This window comes from Seriola lalandi, unplaced genomic scaffold, assembly GCF_002814215.2.
Source record: "Seriola lalandi dorsalis isolate HSWRI2012SDOR001 ecotype SW California unplaced genomic scaffold, Sedor1 jcf7180002054873, whole genome shotgun sequence".
Taxonomy (NCBI): domain Eukaryota; kingdom Metazoa; phylum Chordata; class Actinopteri; order Carangiformes; family Carangidae; genus Seriola; species Seriola lalandi.
Genome location: NW_019525426.1, coordinates 500,040 through 516,718, shown reverse-complemented (window position 1 = coordinate 516,718; position 16,679 = coordinate 500,040). Strand labels below are relative to the sequence as shown.

General features: G+C 41.7%; 3 protein-coding genes across 6 annotated transcripts; 1 reads left to right on the top strand and 2 right to left on the bottom strand.

Moving 5' to 3' along the window:
• Window positions 1–911: 911 nt before the first annotated feature.
• Window positions 912–2,288, bottom strand: tmem60 (transmembrane protein 60). Its single transcript, XM_023428307.2, has 2 exons — window positions 2,105–2,288; window positions 912–1,873 (listed from the first exon to the last, which is right to left on the bottom strand). The coding sequence occupies exon 2, from the start codon at window positions 1,708–1,710 to the stop codon at window positions 1,306–1,308; it is 405 nt and encodes a 134-aa protein (XP_023284075.1). The 5' UTR covers window positions 1,711–1,873; window positions 2,105–2,288; the 3' UTR covers window positions 912–1,305.
• A 487-nt stretch (window positions 2,289–2,775) lies between these two features.
• prr5a (proline rich 5a (renal)) lies at window positions 2,776–10,416 on the bottom strand. 2 transcript variants are annotated; one of them, XM_087179845.1, is made up of 11 exons: window positions 10,245–10,416; window positions 9,026–9,156; window positions 7,086–7,211; window positions 6,915–6,995; window positions 6,329–6,377; window positions 6,128–6,185; window positions 5,935–6,026; window positions 5,695–5,835; window positions 4,981–5,116; window positions 4,584–4,862; window positions 2,776–4,474 (listed from the first exon to the last, which is right to left on the bottom strand). In XM_087179845.1, exons 1-11 carry the CDS (start codon window positions 10,329–10,331, stop codon window positions 4,185–4,187), a joined length of 1,470 nt encoding a protein of 489 aa, XP_087035971.1. In that variant the 5' UTR covers window positions 10,332–10,416; the 3' UTR covers window positions 2,776–4,184. The 2 variants fall into 2 exon arrangements, with proteins under 2 accessions (XP_087035971.1, XP_087035970.1); XM_087179844.1 differs by lacking the exon at window positions 10,245–10,416 and adding an exon at window positions 9,410–9,514.
• Window positions 10,417–11,863: 1,447 nt separating this feature from the next.
• On the top strand, window positions 11,864–16,538 carry rad52 (RAD52 homolog, DNA repair protein). 3 transcript variants are annotated; one of them, XM_023428299.2, is made up of 12 exons: window positions 11,864–12,346; window positions 12,597–12,674; window positions 13,468–13,569; window positions 13,831–13,924; window positions 14,024–14,091; window positions 14,250–14,368; window positions 14,454–14,529; window positions 14,624–14,853; window positions 14,937–15,127; window positions 15,596–15,655; window positions 15,771–16,007; window positions 16,101–16,538. In XM_023428299.2, the coding sequence occupies exons 2-12, from the start codon at window positions 12,621–12,623 to the stop codon at window positions 16,160–16,162; spliced, it is 1,293 nt and encodes a 430-aa protein (XP_023284067.1). In that variant the 5' UTR covers window positions 11,864–12,346; window positions 12,597–12,620; the 3' UTR covers window positions 16,163–16,538. The 3 variants fall into 3 exon arrangements, with proteins under 3 accessions (XP_023284067.1, XP_023284066.1, XP_023284068.1); XM_023428298.2 differs by having other exon boundaries at window positions 15,581–15,655; XM_023428300.2 differs by lacking the exon at window positions 15,596–15,655 and having other exon boundaries at window positions 11,869–12,346.
• The last annotated feature ends 141 nt before the right edge of the window (window positions 16,539–16,679 follow it).

The following is a 16,679-nucleotide window of genomic DNA, read 5'->3' as shown; positions in this document are numbered from 1 at the left end:
AATGTTGGTCCATCACTGAAGGATTGATTGCCTTGTCTTTGATTACCACTCCATCACTTCAGTCCAAGACAAGATATCTGTAGATGTTCCCAGATATCTGATGCTAATATAGATTACTAATGTGCTAAATATCACTGTTCACTTGCTGACTGCAAGCAAGTTAAAATGGCCATGGTAGCATGTCATGTTGGAATGTGCCTTTCACATCAGATTATTTTGACTTGTCGTAGAGGTAAAGCACAGGTTTTACTAATAACAGGCCAACCACAGCTAAACAGTACAGTGAAAATAGGTTGCACTTATTGTAAGTCATTGGAAAAAAAGTGTCTGCCAAATTAATACCAAAGAATGAAGTGCAGCTCAAGCTTAACAGATGTTGAGGCATGACAAAGCACAGTTTACAATGATGAGTTGAATCTGACAGTGTTGAGCTGTGCTTAACAAGGTGAGTCTGATGTCCTAAAATTGCCACAGTTCAGAGGATAAACCCTGTTGATTTAGGGAACAGCATGGACTTTTCATTCAGGATAATTATGTATATAGTTTTCATTCACAGGGATGTAACTTTTTTTTTTTTTTTTTTTTTAAACATGTAAATTTGTCTTTGCACATTGCAAAGGACATTTTTAATCATATTCAGTTAAAGAAAGTTCTGAATTCACATTCAAATTGTGTCAACAGAGGGACATCCTGGGATGGGTACTGAGTAGAAATATAGAAGTGAGATTGCTTACTGCATTACAGAAATGCTCAAATAGTGATATACTGTGCAACAGTGATTCCACAAACAGGTATATGGTGTGCATGCTAGTGCAGATCTCATACTGTAAATACACTGCTAGTGTCAGTGTCACACAGACACCACATTGTACACACAGTGTGTGTGTGCTCTCTCCATAGAAGTGAAGAGGTGAAATGTAAACCAACATTTAATGAAGCGTAAAACTGGTCATCATTTCTTTTTCTACTGTTACCCAAAATCAAGCCAGAAGGCAATAATGTGAATGCCAAAACAATGTACTGCTCATTTCTCATATTTAAAACCTGTTTCCTACACTGTGTAGAACTCACTGGGGCCTGCTTTGTTGGCAACCTTATGAAGCTTATAGCAGAAAAGGTGAATTTCATAATGACATCGACAAAGAAACAGTGTTTAATGTGGATCAGTCATGTATGGCTGATACACAGTCTGCTTAATAAGGTCAGTGTCATTTCTGATACCAATCCAGTGGATCAGATCGGTGAATTCATAGCTAGAGATGCTTCAGTATAAAAAGTTTTTGTCCTGATTTGTCCCTTTCCGGTTCAGTCCCTCCTGTAGTGGAAAACACTGTGTCCCAGCTCCACCAGCGCCCCACCCAGCAGCACCCACAGAGGGACACACACCACGCTGACCCACATGTTGGTGAACCTCTCCAGGCGGGAGCACAGTGTCAGACAGAAGGCCAGCTTCAGCAGCAGGGCTGTCAGATACCACAGCCTCCTCTTTAGGCTCTGCTCGCCATCCCTGGGGTCAAAGTCTGGCTTGCAGCGCCCTGCCATCTTCACTATCAGCATGAGGATTAGGATGGTGTCAAAGGTCCAGACAGGGAGGAAGATGAGGAACCAATTCCAGTGGATCTTGGAGTCCAATTTGAGGACCAGCATGATGAGGAAGATTAGGGCAAAGATCCAGGAAAGGAGCACTCGCTGGGCCAGGGACATCTTCATCTACAGAGGACTGGCACAGAGCCAGTATCATCCACACCCAGAGAGACTGAGGAGAGGACTGAGGACCACAGCGAAGGTGACACACACACACACACACACACTCACACTCACTCACTCACTCACTCACTGACTCACTCACACACACACACACACACAGAGTGATCTGAAACACCAAAAAATAACTCATTATTCTCTGATGGATGTGATGCCATTAATGCACACATGGCAGAAAATAAGAATCAACTCTGATCAGACATCAAGACTCCCACCACCAGTGTTTATGCTTTTCATAACTAGCGTCGATGAATTAGTGCAGACCTGAAGCTACTGTCTGTTAGCAAGCTGCAGCTAACTTATGAAACCCAAATGAAAACATTGTTGAAAGATGCCTTACCACGTTCCCCAGGAGAGTCAACCTGTTTTCTTAAAACAGAAGTTTGAAAGACAAACTCTTCACCAACAACACCAATGTCGACACATTAAAACAAATAGTTTAGTTTTCACGGCGAGGAGTACAGTTTTGTTAGCTTTAGCTCACAGCTTTAGCTGCAGTAACAGCAATGATTCCGGTAGGGATTTTCAAAACAAAAGCATGTCTTTGATCGACAGTCGTATTTTATTTTGATAGATGACCGCAATGAGCCCGGTACATTTCAAAACAAAAGCAGGATTTTCTCACTTGACGTCTTTTATTTTGATAACTGCAGGACTGTAGCTGCTATTGAGGACACTGTTTTCGGTTTGAGACCTCGAGGATCACTTATTTGATTTTTTTCCCCATGACAACTGAACAACTCCAAGATGCGGCTGAAAGTTCTGGTAGAAAATCTAAAATGTCTATAGTATGAGAGTTTTCGTTTCTGAATGAAAAGCTTACGCATGATGTTTATTTTAATATTAATAATTTAACATTTAAATATTAAATATTTAATAGTCTTCATGGTGTATGGTCGAAATTGTGTGGGGTGGGATGTACACACCCATTTTTGAGGACTCAATATAAATCAGGGCAAATATTTTATATCAAACAAACCAATAATTTACAGTAGAAGGAGATAACCCACATTTTTAAAGATTTCTCAAATTTATTTATTTTTACTGGGCTAGTATAACAAATTAATACAAATTAATACAAAGTACAACTCCGTAGACGTCATAGATTGTCAAAAAAAGTAAAGTACAAAACGCTTGAGGTAAAACATCATAAAAAGATTCAGTTAAAAAGCCCTTATTAAAATCTCAATTCATTTCAAGTTAAAAGCTCACTTGACACTAACTAGCTGTCCTAAAAACCAACAATTCACTTTTATTTACAAGGTAGTGGTGGTGCAAAATACAGTGTGTGAGACAACATTCAGTCAAAATATTCATGTCTTTGTCAAATGTAAACAATAAACATCGGCGTATTTCTCAACCTCCTGCTGTACAAAGCGAATACAGAAAAGCAAATGCTGTCACACTGATGTTTGCTCTAAGAAGAGAAATTTGCATTAGACCCCTATGATCTCCACTGTCATTAAAAACAATTCAACAGTCCACATTTTCATAAGATGACGTACAAAAGTGTGAGCAGAAGACCTCATTACTGTGTTACTGCCAACCAGCAAACAACAGAGCATAAACAGAAAATGTAAAACTTTTGTGAAGTTAAAAATGCTCATATATATAAAACAAACCGATGATAATTACGTTAAGTTTCAGACATTTTTCCATTTAAATGGCAGCTGTAACAGCCATCTGTTGTGTGAAAACCTTGTAACTCCAATTTTGGTGTTTTTTGTGATTTTAACTTCAGTTAAAGGATTGTGTGCCCTTCTATAGGTAACAGGATAAGGCTAATGACATGCTATATTTTTGCCATTGTCACCAAATCCCATGAAAAGACCAAAACCAACAATGGATTAGTCTCTCGTTACTTACCCAGTCTATCTTTGGCTCTCAACCTCAAGCCCATTAAATCTTTAAGAACAGATCACCAATATATAGATCAGTTTTTTTTAAAGGCTAAGTTACTAAAAGCACTGGACACCACAGTTTTTACCAAACATAGCTCAAACAAGAGTAAATAATGCATTCGTTAGTAACTATTTTCAGATACGGATTAATACACAGCAGCAGGAGGGTATATGTTGTATTGACTCAAAGTAAAGTACAGTACCCATGTTCGTGGTTTGGAAAGAAAATGTGAGCCAGTGTAATGGTATTGCTCATTAATGTCTTTTTAAATCATTTTCTGTGTTTGTAGGACGAGTGTGTTTTTCGTACGTTTTAGAACGTTGACATTTTACAGTTACAAGGTTTTCACTCACCAGTGAAAGCACTTGGAATGGAGTCGTCATGGAAACTAATCGTACTACAGTAAGAGAGGAAGATGGTACCCATTTAATGAAATGTAGTTTTACGATTTCTTTAATCTTTGTCCAAGATCACTGACGTACACGCTTGGTGGTGTGTGTTCCTAAAGGCAACCACAGCTACACAGTGCTCTGCCTGCTTTCGCGGCTGTACCCCATAGCCTCTGACGAGTGAGAAGGGAAATCAATAAATATCCCATCTGAGTCTGAGTCTGCAGACTCTAGCACTTGTCCAATTATGGTTTCAGGGCTGGATGATTCACTGGGCGGCGTGGAGGATGCACCCTTACTGAGATCAGTCATTGTTGTTGTGGCCTCAGTGCCGTGCAGAGCTCCTGAGGAATGAAGGGGATGGATGGATGCAGACGTAAGAGGCAAGTCCATGGCACTGGCTCCTGCTTGTACAATACCTGCGATTGACAAAGTGCTGGATTATTATGGATTATTACTTTATGACTTTTGTTTTTTCATAATAATCAAGATAATGATGGATAAAGACATCTTAATTTTTTGTCATACCATTGAACTGAGAACCCACACACAGCCTGTTGGAGGAGGAGCCAGACAGTTCAGGTCCTGGGGCCAGGTCAGCGAAGGCCAGTCCCTGTTCCTCCAAGCATGATATAATCTCACAGGCGGAGTGGCGTCGAATTCCTCCACTGCCAACAGAGCTGGCATCTGGGTCATACTCAGCCACCGGGGTCAGCAGCAGAGGGATGTTGTAGCTCTTTGATCGTACCACGGGGTTTTTAGACGGTTGATCTGCAGACTTGGACCAGCCCCACGGTAAACGCTTCTCTGAAAGACATGAGGAAAAGAAGGGAGGGTGCTGGTTAAGAAATGTTTCTCGTCAGACACAAACACCATTGCTACATTACATTTCCCCTTTTATGGGTTTTTGTAACCACTGTCTCACCCAGAACACAGCAATTGGCGTCAGCACTGTCTCCAGAGTAAAGCCCGTGGGTGCCCAGGTACGGTGAGACCACCTTTTGAACCAGAGATTCCAGCCTCAGGTAGTCCTCATTCACACCACGTGGCTCATGGACCCCCTATAAACAAACACAGACACGCATCTGAGTGTGAACTTAAGCTGTTCCATAGTGCATGAGTCCAAAATTGATTAATGGTGATTTTAATATTTAGAGTAAATTATTTGTAAAAAATTGCCAAGCATTTTATGGATGCAGCTTCTCAAATGTGGTGCATTTCTTTATCTGGAATAAGTGTGAAGTGAATAACTTTTGTTTTTATGACTGTAGATTGGACACCAAGCATCAATAAAAACAATTAAATGGTAAAATGAATGGGAATAAACAATTATAAAATGTTACTCTGGGCTATGAATCAGCTTTTTTGGGGGGTATTTTTATGCCATTCAGGCTAATGTGTGTATACTCATGTCTGGATACAAAATAGTACATTTGAGCTGGACAGAAGATGAAAAACAGCAGGTGTTTATTATCTGTGATGGTGTCTTACCCTTCTGTGCTTAGAAGTAGTCACAAATTAACATGTGCAAAGCTCAAAAATGTAATTTAGTGCTAATTTGCCTCATTAAGATCAGAAATAACCACAAAGTAAGTAAGGAAACAAGCAGTAACGTTTGGCTTGGTGCCTGCAGACCTACCTGTAGAATAAGCAGCATCTGTGTAACAGAGGGGGGCACACGAGCCCGAGGTCGAGAAAGGGCATCCTCTAACTTTACACTCAAGACTATGGTGTTCCTGAAGTGAAGCAGAGCCAGCTGTCGGACAGAGGGCTCCTTACCCTGCACACAGGAAGGACATAGAAAACAGCAGAACTATTTGAAATTCATCCTTTGTGCAGCAAACACAAAAATAAGCAGACTCTTATGAAGGTTGTGTACCTGAACAGGATGAAAGATGGCCTGCAGCATGGAGAGGACATCACAGAAGAAGAAGTCCCACGTCTCTGCCAGAGAGTCGAGTAACTTCTGACCTGCATCGATCAGACAGGAACAAACCAAAAAGACAGCCGATTAAAGCTCAATTCACTTGCACTACGATATATTTCCAGACTATGTATCAGAGCAGTCGTACCTTCGTAGAACCTTATTTTGTCTCGGAGGATGACCATGCCTTTTGTCAGCAACTGGTTCTGTGAAAAGAAGACAATAATTATGAACATCTGAAAACTTAATGTGTTCCCCATGTTCTCTAGAACGAATATTTCGTTTGTCTGAATAATGTTTTCTGCTGCCAATAAAGATCCAATTTCATTTAATATCAAAGATGTGTTACCTGAAGGTATTCTGTGAAGAAGGACCCCAGCTCAGTCTTCAACAGATGTCTGAGAAAACAAATATTTGACATTTGCTTCACTTCAGAATTCAAAATGAACAGAAATATACAGTATATTGGAGAGTGTTCAATCATTGTCAGTTAGTAAATGTGTATGTATGTGTTTATAACCTGCAGTTTATTACTCAAGTACACAGAACGAATGACGGAAACCAATCTACTAAACACCCTGTTTTCCTGCATTATAATCCAGAGTTTCCTGTGTCGTTAAACAAAAGTGTGTAAACCTCCTTGTGGCTTTTCTGTACATGGAGATGTGTTTACTGAGCTATAATGGAGGTTGATGTGAGAGGAGAGACGGATCTGGTTTGGTAAGATAATGAGATATCTGGCATGACCACATGACTCCCCAGGCCCACATACTGTACATACACACACAACAACCTCATTCACAAGAACACATTCAGTCAGCATACACAGGACAGACAGTAGACTAATTATACTGATTATAGCACAAAATTACATCAACAGTCTCAAATAAAGGTACGTTTTTCTCAGTACTGTGTTTGCGTGTGACCAAACTCACCGGACACCTTCATTGAGGACGTAGAGTTCATTATCTGCCAAACCTTTCTTCTGGAAGACTGCTATGACAGCGTTGTGGATGCTGCAACATAAGACACACACATAAAACCGATCTACATTTCTGTCCCAGACGCATTTAAACACTACATTTTTTGCACCTTATTTGGTGTACCTGTTCCAGGTGGCGTTGGCTCCCGCCCTCTTCTGCTTCTCCCCTCTGTCCTCTGGTGAACTTTTCTCACTCTTCCCCAGCTCGCTGAGGCTGGGGGAGCTCATCAACTTCAGCCGGTGCAGAGTCCTCATGAGGGAGATAGAAAGGAAGTGGCGAGAAATAAGAATATGCACTCAGTGCTGGACAGGAGTGAAAGAAGGGCAGGCTGACACACAAATACAGAGAGGAAACACGAGGAGATGGCTGGAGGGGAGAGGAGAACATAAGCAGCGTGAGTCTGAAAGAGAGACAGAGTATACAGAGGGAAAAAGCACAATGACAATACAAAGAGCGGCTGGCGACAGAGGAGGAGAGAAGTAGGACAGGATGATGCATAGTGAGAGAGGGGTAGCACGTTAAGAGCAGGATGGGTGGAGCCAAGCCGAGAGGTGGGCCACAGTGTCACCGCACTGCCCCTCTCAGAAGAGAAGAAAACAATAGCACATGCACCGATGGGGGCATACTCTTCCTCCCTCTCTGCCTCTCTGTCAGTACAATACAGCCATTGATGCAAACAAATATTTATGCAGAGCACAGATGCCAGAGGAACTGCAGGGTAAGCAGACCGAAGCAGTCGGGACTTTGTCACTGTACAGAGGGGAGGTGGAGGAGGAAGTGGTCCGGCTTATTAACAACAACAAAAACAGGGATAGGAAGCAGTGACACAATACAGGACAGTAGAGAAGGTCTTCCTGCTCTCCCATGTTCAACACAGCTGGAGCAGGATGAGAATAGTAAAAAATTGTGTAATACATGAAACTAGAGCCCGACTGATACTGGATTTTTAACGCTGATTATGAGGACCCATTAATGTCAAGCCTCTCCTCTTTTATGTCCCCTGAAACAACTTCTCATGAAAACTATGATGTTGACACTGAATGAAATAGTCAAACTTGTTTAACAAGTTGTTGAGGCAGCAATCGAAAGTAACATTTCTGGACGTCTTGTTCACTCATTCTTATTCTCTTTCTTACTGATTGATACCACTCACATACACGTACAGTTAATATGAAGCTAGAGCCAGCAGCTATTTAGCTTAGCTTACCTTAGCATGAAGACTGGAAACAGAGGGAAACAACTAGCCTGTCTCTGTCCACAGTTGACAAAATCCACCTAACGACATCTCTAAAATTGATTAATTAACTTCTTTTACCTTGTTTGTTTAATCCATACAAAAACCAAAACAGTCTGGCACATTACTCCCATAAAACCACAACAGGGTGTTTTTTACTTCGGCTTTTGTATGAACTAAACAAATGAGTTAATTAATGAGCTTTAGAGGTGCTGGTTGACAGTTTTTGTTACCTTTGGACAGAGGCAGGTTAGCGGTTTCTTCCTTTTTCCACTCTTTATTCTAAGCTAAGCTAATCAACTGCTGGCTCTAGCTTCCTATTAGCATACACACATGAGAGCGGTATCAATCTTCTCATCTAATTCTTGGCAATTTCCCAAACTATTCACAAAGTGTGTTTTTGAGTGTAAAACTAAACTTGTAAGTGCTCTGGTAGACAAACTGTAAAAAACATACTGTTTCTAAATGACCTAGGCCACTTCTGTACTGTATTTTCAGGAGGGACTGGTGGTCCCCCCCCCCCCCCCCCCCCCCCCCCACACACACACACACACACACAAACACACCCACGATCACACAAGCTCAAAAAACATGGAAAGCAAGTGTACAGATCGATGAGATGTACACACATAAGGAAATGAGTCAATCAAACATCCCCCCAGGAGATCATTATCATCAGGTCAACATGTGTTGCAGGTAAAGCTCTGACGGTTAATGAAATCTTCTGGGACGAGAGATGGTGGGATTTTTATGAATGCTAATGAATAGTTCATGCATCCTCCAGGATGCTGTATGTTGAGAAATGTTAATCCCAGGAACTGAGCCTTACCTCCTGATTGGATGCTCACTGCTGCTGTCCATGTCCGGGCTCGGGGGAGGGGCAGAGAAGGTGCTAAAGTTGAGGGACAGGGGACGGGGGGAGGGCCGGGAGGCATGCCTCCGCCTGAGTCCATCAAGCATCTGAACATATGAGGGGGAAATGGTGGAGAAATTGATATTAAGGTTTGCATAACAGTAGAAATGTAAACAAAGGCAAACAGAGCCTACAGGAGAGATCACATTTTTCATGGGCGTGTGAGGCATCAGAGAAAAATGTCTGAGGCCCTGACACAGTCATGATCCTTCCGCTACCCTTTACTTTGAGACAATGACTGAGATAAGAAATATTAATGCACAAAAACAGACACACATAATATTTAAAAGTAAAACTTACCATCGAAGGGCCACAGGAGAAAACCAAACCACACATTTGTGATCTCCTCAAAAGAGTTATAGTGTGTAAGCAGAAGGCTGCCTTCTGTTTCCTTATTCTGTCAGTGACTGTTATTTCAACACTATGGATGAGTGTTTTGCAATCAGAGCTAAACCTACTCTGCAACTTTAACACAATCACACAATTATATCAGAGAAAAAAAAAGGGAAATGCATGTGTGTGCATGTACAGTATGAGTGTGTGGATTATTCCTGTAAAAGCCACGTAGCCACAGTCCTCTCTCTTGGAGTATGACATTACAGTATTATAGTCTATTTGGGTGTCTCCCCACAGAAACACTCTGTACATAGTGAAGCACCATCCCCTGGTCAGAGGGGAGAACAACAGTCTGGGCTGTCACTCTCCAGACAAAGGCACAACACAAGCCTCCTTATCTGACACTCTGCATGCAAGTGATAAATAGGTGATTCGTGTGTTTTCTGATGGACTGATCTGCAGTTTTCATGGGAGTAACATCTCAGTCAGGGACAAACAGACAGGTTACACACTGTATACCCGACATGCCATGCCACGCCAGTCTGGGCATTTCTGCTTTTGTTCACCCCTCCTCCTTGTCTTTTAGGGGCGACTACAGTCATATTGGTGCCACTTTTGATTTCTATTAGTCTCTATTGCTTTCCTGGCCCACTGATATACCCCAACATGTTTATTCGACATTAGATAGCCAATCAATCGGCTAGACACGCAATCAACAGTCCACGTTTATCGCACAGGGAGGAATGTACAGCCAGTCGTGCGTACGTGGAGGTTTTTCTATTTTTTTTTTTTTTTTTACTTGTGTGGACGAGAGGATGAGGCAAAGTGTCAATGTAAACAGCGTGGATGTCTTCTGAACACACACAGACTGGCGCAGATGCATCATTAAGTCAACCTTTGGATAAAAACTGTATCATAATGGCTACAAAGTTGCCGTATGTCATGCGCCTCTGCCCGCCCACTGTAGCCTGCACTCACCGTTGCTTATCCTGTCGTGTTGTTCCTGGTGGGATGAAACGGTCATGTAGTACCGATGGGAAGTATTTACTGTCCAGGCTCATCAGCTGGACTGCTCCCCGCCAGTCTGCGCACCCACACGGGCATCAGGGTGCAGGCGGATGAAGGGTCCGACCTGCGGCGCGGTGGAGGGGGACTCATTCATGAAGCATGCAACGCCGCTCGCTCGCTCTCTCTCTCTCTCTCTCTCTCTCTGGCTCGCCCCCGCTTTGTTTTGACGAGATGCAAAGCGAACCTGGACTCACGGACGCGGCCACGAGCAGCAACGTGGACGCGCATTGTGGTTCTAGCAGTATGCAAAACAGGGGAATCACTGGGGTTCAAGAAAAAACATAAAAGCATGGATTTGACGAGCTGTGAACAATTTTCACTTTATTCCTCAAGAATTTAAACGCAGATTCGTGTAGGAGACGTGGACATAGAGGCATATAGGCCTACTACACAGGCTCTTAGCCCCCAAAACACCAACATCTTCCAAAACAAACAAAGCAAGAGCTATAGGCTAGGCCTACTGTATTTGCACCATAGCATAGCAGTACACGCAGCTGCATAGACACTGGTACTGAGACCTGCACGTGCCATGTTGCTTTGAACAGTATAATCGGAATAGGAGGCAGTAAGTGCATAGTATCCAGCACTGACCCCAATCTATGCAGTTTAACACGCTGGGTGTTTCGCCATCTGTCAGTGCAGGCGCTGGTATTTTGCAGATAATCCTCTATTTCCACGGGTCGTGATGTAATTAAGTGAGTCTCGTGAGCAACAAAATTAAAGCCATTATTTAAAAACAACTCAAGCAAGCTGGTAATTTCAGTTGCATGCTTAAAGAATAAGAACGCGATTTTCTTGTTATTGCTTTACTGTTATGCAAATAGGACTCAATGACAAGAAACAAATCATCAGACTACTATGCATGTTGTGACAATTAATCCTCTCATGCAGTAAAACGCGCCTATTGGATCATTAACATTAACTAACTTCACTCCGGATTTGTCTGTGGTCATTTTTTATGTTCAGATAATTAATTGCATATTCAGAGTGAAAATGGAGGTCTACAATGGAAGTCAAATATCAAGATTAAGAATAGACAAATTGAATGAACATTTACTTTCTACGTCTATTCTCCAAAATAGCAATAACAACTAAATTAACAGGAGACAGTGTCTTTAATATTTACAGCCACTCTCAAGCAAGTAAGAGTGGAGGAGGAAAATATGGCCTTCTTCTTTTTATAATCCATAAATAATTTTTTTAGCTAGAACTAAAATAACCTTCATTGCAACCCTCTGTAAAGCTGTTTGTAGAGGGGAAAATGCACGTATTGTGTATGTATTTTATTCCATTCTTTTAAACTCCAATTTAAGTTGATTGAAAATGATTAGCTAATATGATAAGATTAATCAATCAACCAAAAATAAAATAGGAATACATTCTGAACATATTTGCTACTCTGACCTGGACTGGCCTCAGACCAGTAACAGAGTAACGTTTCTATGGTAACAGCAAAATCTGTGGCGTGGCATTGTATTTGATCTCGTGGAGGTAAAGGGACAAAAATCGTATCAACAAAACTGAGTCCGACTGACTGATTCATAATATAACGATTCTCAAAGTCGGTTCCATGTCTTAAAATCATACAACCATAGTCTTCGCTAATTCGCTAAATTGTATTGGCTACAGATGAAATGCCCTATGCCAACGAACACAGAACCATAGTTACGTCTACGTGTTTATTTTCCCACGGGCCGTGAAGGCAACATAAACTCCTCCTCCGGTAGTCCGAGCGGGAAGTTCAGATGATCGTTTAGCTGAAATGTCGCAAATGTTTCGCTGTTGTGGTTGTTTGATTCAACACACAATTTACTTCTGAGGGATTTTTAACCGGTGAGTTTGTATTAATACACATGAGCTAATTTACAGCGGCACCGAGTCATGGCTAATGTGGCAATAACGAGCTAAATGGAGCCAGTATTAACGTGACCTGCCGATACAGACTGTACAGTTAGCTTCACTTCATCTTAGCTTTCAATAAAAAGGTCACAATCATGACTGATTAAAGTGCATTTATGTGGGTTAGAGCAGCTGATAGTTAACATACAGTACATTAACTGTTCCTATTGTCTGTCTGTTTCAGAGACCACAGCAGAGCTCTGCAACCATGTCCAGCAACGCCGAGGAAAGGAGCACCGATGCGTCTAGGTTCTTCGGACAGGTAAGTGGATTATAGGTGTGCATTATAGGTGTGCAGGGAAACGTCGTCCTGCTGACTTCTTCAAAGGTTCATTTAAAACTCCTGTCACAGACTAATTAATTCAAATTAGACTCAGGTGTGCAGAGCAAATTAATTAGAAAGGTAAAGCACAGCTGCTCTTGTCTCACCATGTGTTCATGTCCTACCTGTATTAAAGAGAGTGTGCGTGTGTGTGTGTGTGTGTGTGTGTGTGAGTGAGTGAGAGAAAGTGTGAGAGAGAGAGAGAGAGAGTGTGTGTCTTTCTGGCCTCAGTCTAAGCTTCTGCCGCCCAATCCAAACATGTGACAATAAGTGAACTGAGACAGAGAATTAAAGAATCAATGTCTTGGAATAAAAAGTAAAAAAAAATTTTTTATATAAAGTTCAAACCTTTTATAACAGGTGCATGAATGAAAATGGACTCTGAAACCTTCATCTTGTGAAAGGAGAAGGCAGTGAGGCAGGTTGGGTTGGGAGTTAATCAGAATGACTGAAAAATCTTCCATTTGCATTATGTTATAGTCTACACCCAGCTTCATGCAGCTTCAAAGCTTATTTATGACAGCTAACAAAATCTCAAAGTGCTATAGAATTTGAAAACAAAACAATGCTGATTGTAATAAAAAATAAACAGAAATATAATAAATGCAATGTAAATATGTTTTAAATGTAGAATTTTCCTTCTTTTTTCTTTGTGTGTGTGTGTGTGTGTGTGTGTGTGTGTGTGTGTGTGTGTTGTGTTTTTGGTTCCTAACTAATTCCACTGTGATGACAGTGTACCTACACAGCTGAGGAGTACCAGGCGGTGCACAACGCTCTGCGTCAGAGGCTGGGACCAGAGTACATCAGTACCAGAGTAGCTGGAGGAGGACAGAGGGCAAGTCTTTGTTTTTCTCTCCACCAGTCTCTGTGATTGTGTTTCTCTCAAGCTGTGAAGCAAATTTACAAATTTTAGTTCAACTGTAGAAATTAAAGTGTCTAGACAACGGATGGGTTGATGTGAATTTATATGAATCCAAGTCACAAGCAAAATCAGGTGGGAATAAAAACTTTGTTGTGATATGGAGTAAAACCAAAAGCTGCATAAGATCACTTTACTGTAACTCAGCTAGCACCACTGTCTCTCTTGTTTCAGCAGGTGTGTTATGTTGAAGGGCATCGTGTCATCAGCCTGGCTAACGAGATGTTTGGCTACAACGGATGGTCTCACTCCATCTCTCAGCAGAATGTCGGTATGACTCATCGAGCTTCTTGTCGCTAGAGGATCGTGTTTTAACGCCAAACCGCTGCCATGCAGCCAGACTAACAGGAGCTGTGTTTGTGCTTTACAGACTTTGTAGACCTCATCAATGGGAAGTTTTATGTCGGAGTCAGTGCGTTTATCAAAGTGCAGCTTAAGGTTAGATCATTGTCGTTTTTTTTTTTTTATTGTGATTGCAGCAAAAAATTACACAACAAAAAATGTCACCAGAAATGTTCTACATCCTTACTCCTCATCACCCTGTGCTGCTCATGTTGTCCACATGAATTTGTGTGTAATACTTACTTTTCCTCCAGGATGGGTCGTTTCATGAGGATGTAGGTTACGGAGTCAGTGAGGGACTGAAGTCTAAAGCTCTGGCACTGGAAAAGGCGAGAAAGGAAGCTGTCACTGATGGCATGAAGAGGGCACTGAAGTACTGCAATTTGAATTTTATACATCTTATTATATGAAGAAAAAAACAAACAATTTTTCTAAAATACATGTGTTGTTTTGTTGAGATGCTTTGGCAATGCCCTTGGAAACTGCATCCTGGATAAAGAATACCTCTTAGCCATAAACAAGATCCCCAAACAGGTCAGATACAGTATACAAACTTTTAGCATTTAATGGTCTTATTTTCATTTCAGTCTGTGGATGCTGAATCTTATCACTTCTCCTCCCCACAAAGCCTCCTCCTCCTCTCAACCCGACCAAGACCAAGCGCTCTGAGGGGGAACCCTTAGTGGAGAAAGCCCGGCTCTCCAGTCTGGCCCGAGAGGAAAAGCTTTTATCTGCAGCTGGTCCTGCCAGGATGCCGCTAGAGCCCAAAGTCGTCGACCAGAACCAGAACCTTTCAGAAGTTCACACTCCTGATACTGGCCCTGCTCCCGACAGGAAGAGCGAGAACATCGGCTCCATGTGAACACGCCACTTTACACTTCCTCATCTGTTTTGCAACTGTGTATCACCTTCAATCTCAATTCTCCCTGTCCTCTTCTCAGGCCTGCCATGGATTCGGGGGACATTGTCGGGTCTGAACTGCACACAGATCCCAAACAACTGAGGAAGCTCCGACAGCAGCAGCTGCAGCAGAAGTTCAGGAAAGAGATGGAGGCCAAGAAGCTGCAGCAGAAACAGGATCAAGCCAAGTCTGAGGACACAGAGGTCGCTATTGGACAAGGATCCAGTGGAGGTAAAATAATTCAGAGTGACTTCATTTTGACATTATGTGCCCCACAGTAAATCAGAGGGCTGGTTTACTGATCTTTCAAACTCTGAGGCAATTCAACATGTTACAATGACAAAAAGCACAATAAAAAATTAATAAATTAGATGAGAAAATAAATTAGCATTGAATAAAATTGATGCAATGAAAAATGAAACAAAATACAAATAGAAAACAATTATAATTGTTTACAGCTGCAGTACAGTAACAAGTTGTCTTTTGCTGTCCTTAATGCAAGAAAGAGATTTAAAGTACAGAAGAGAAATTAAGTGATCAAAGCTCTGATTTTGCAGCCTTTCCAGAAAATAAAATAATTACACACAGATTAGGTTCCAGGGCCCATAGGTTGAGACCCCTAGTTTAGAGTCTCAATATTTATGGGAGTACACATTTTCTCTGATGTTGGTGTTTTCTATGAAGATGTTTGTTCTCCAGGTCATGAAGGTGTGAGCAACGGACGCCGGACGCCCAGCAGCAGGGATGAGTATTTAGCAGGTGCTATAAAATACCACCAGACGGCTCAACGTACAGATGGTGTGTTTAGGAAACCTGCCTGTCTTCAGCTTTCAGCACCCGGCCTCGCTCAGTTCTGCTTCGTCTTCCTATGCAGATGATCCTGAGATGTGGGATTTCACTCTAGATGGGATTGAGGAGCTGGATGTGATAGGTGGGCCGTCGTCCAAAGGGCTCAAGCCCAGCACGCCTGGGAATCATCAGATGCAGACACGCAGTAAGACCCCCCAAAGACCCCCAGGAAGACCTCCAGACGAGGCCCAGTTGTACAGCAGGGGACAGGACAGGATTCAGTACATACCTCAACACCAGAACCAGGATCATGGTAGACCAGGTGAAGTTTTGTGAGCAGAGTTGCTCATTTGTTCGTGAGTTGTTGGCTGAATTTTGTAGCATGTCATTTATTTCTACTTTTTCAATCTTACAGGCGAAGCCTTCAGTCCGTACAGACAAGGACAGTACATGAAGAAACGCAGACTGGACACCTGAGTATTTGTCAACGCTTTCTAGAATCCAGGCCCATGATTTTATTTGTGTTTATATTCACTTTAGTGTGTATACATTTATTAAGTTCATTTTGCAATGAATTGCTGCTATGTCTGTGACTGTGAGAAATGTTACCTAGGTTTGTAAAAAAGAAGAAAAAAAAAAAATCTTACCTCAGAAGTCAGTCAGCTGTAGTTTTAGTTAGTCTAAAAACAGTGATCTGATGTCTAATCAGGCTGCAGTGGTGATCAAACGTTTTGATCATTCTTCTCAAAAAAGGATTTCTTGCACTGTCCTTTTGTAAACGATATGTCAGAGAGAAGTATTAAGGACTTAACACCAAGTTTTCAGGACCTTTAAATAAAATTTGATGAATCAACTTTTCCTTTTTTTTTTTCAGACTATTAACATGGAATGGGGTGGTAGGAAAAAAAAAACAACCCAGTTCATCCTGGATAATCTCCTAGTAACAAACTGGTAAATAAAAAAGGCACAGTCTGGTCATAGCACGTTTTATTTA

Coding starts and splice junctions, on each gene's coding strand:
- tmem60 (XM_023428307.2), bottom strand. CDS start 1,710: ATGAAGATGTCCCTGGCCCAGCGAGTGCTCCTTTCCTGGATCTTTGCC.
- prr5a (XM_087179845.1), bottom strand. CDS start 10,331: ATGATGCATCTGCGCCAGTCTGTGTGTGTTCAGAAGACATCCACGCTG. Junction 9,157..10,244: donor TCATCCTCTCGTCCACACAA/GTAAAAAAAAAA, acceptor TCATATGTTCAG/ATGCTTGATGGACTCAGGCG. Junction 4,475..4,583: donor TGTGGGTTCTCAGTTCAATG/GTATGACAAAAA, acceptor TGTCAATCGCAG/GTATTGTACAAGCAGGAGCC.
- rad52 (XM_023428298.2), top strand. CDS start 12,621: ATGTCCAGCAACGCCGAGGAAAGGAGCACCGATGCGTCTAGGTTCTTC. Junction 13,570..13,830: donor TAGCTGGAGGAGGACAGAGG/GCAAGTCTTTGT, acceptor TTGTTTCAGCAG/GTGTGTTATGTTGAAGGGCA. Junction 13,925..14,023: donor CATCTCTCAGCAGAATGTCG/GTATGACTCATC, acceptor TGTGCTTTACAG/ACTTTGTAGACCTCATCAAT.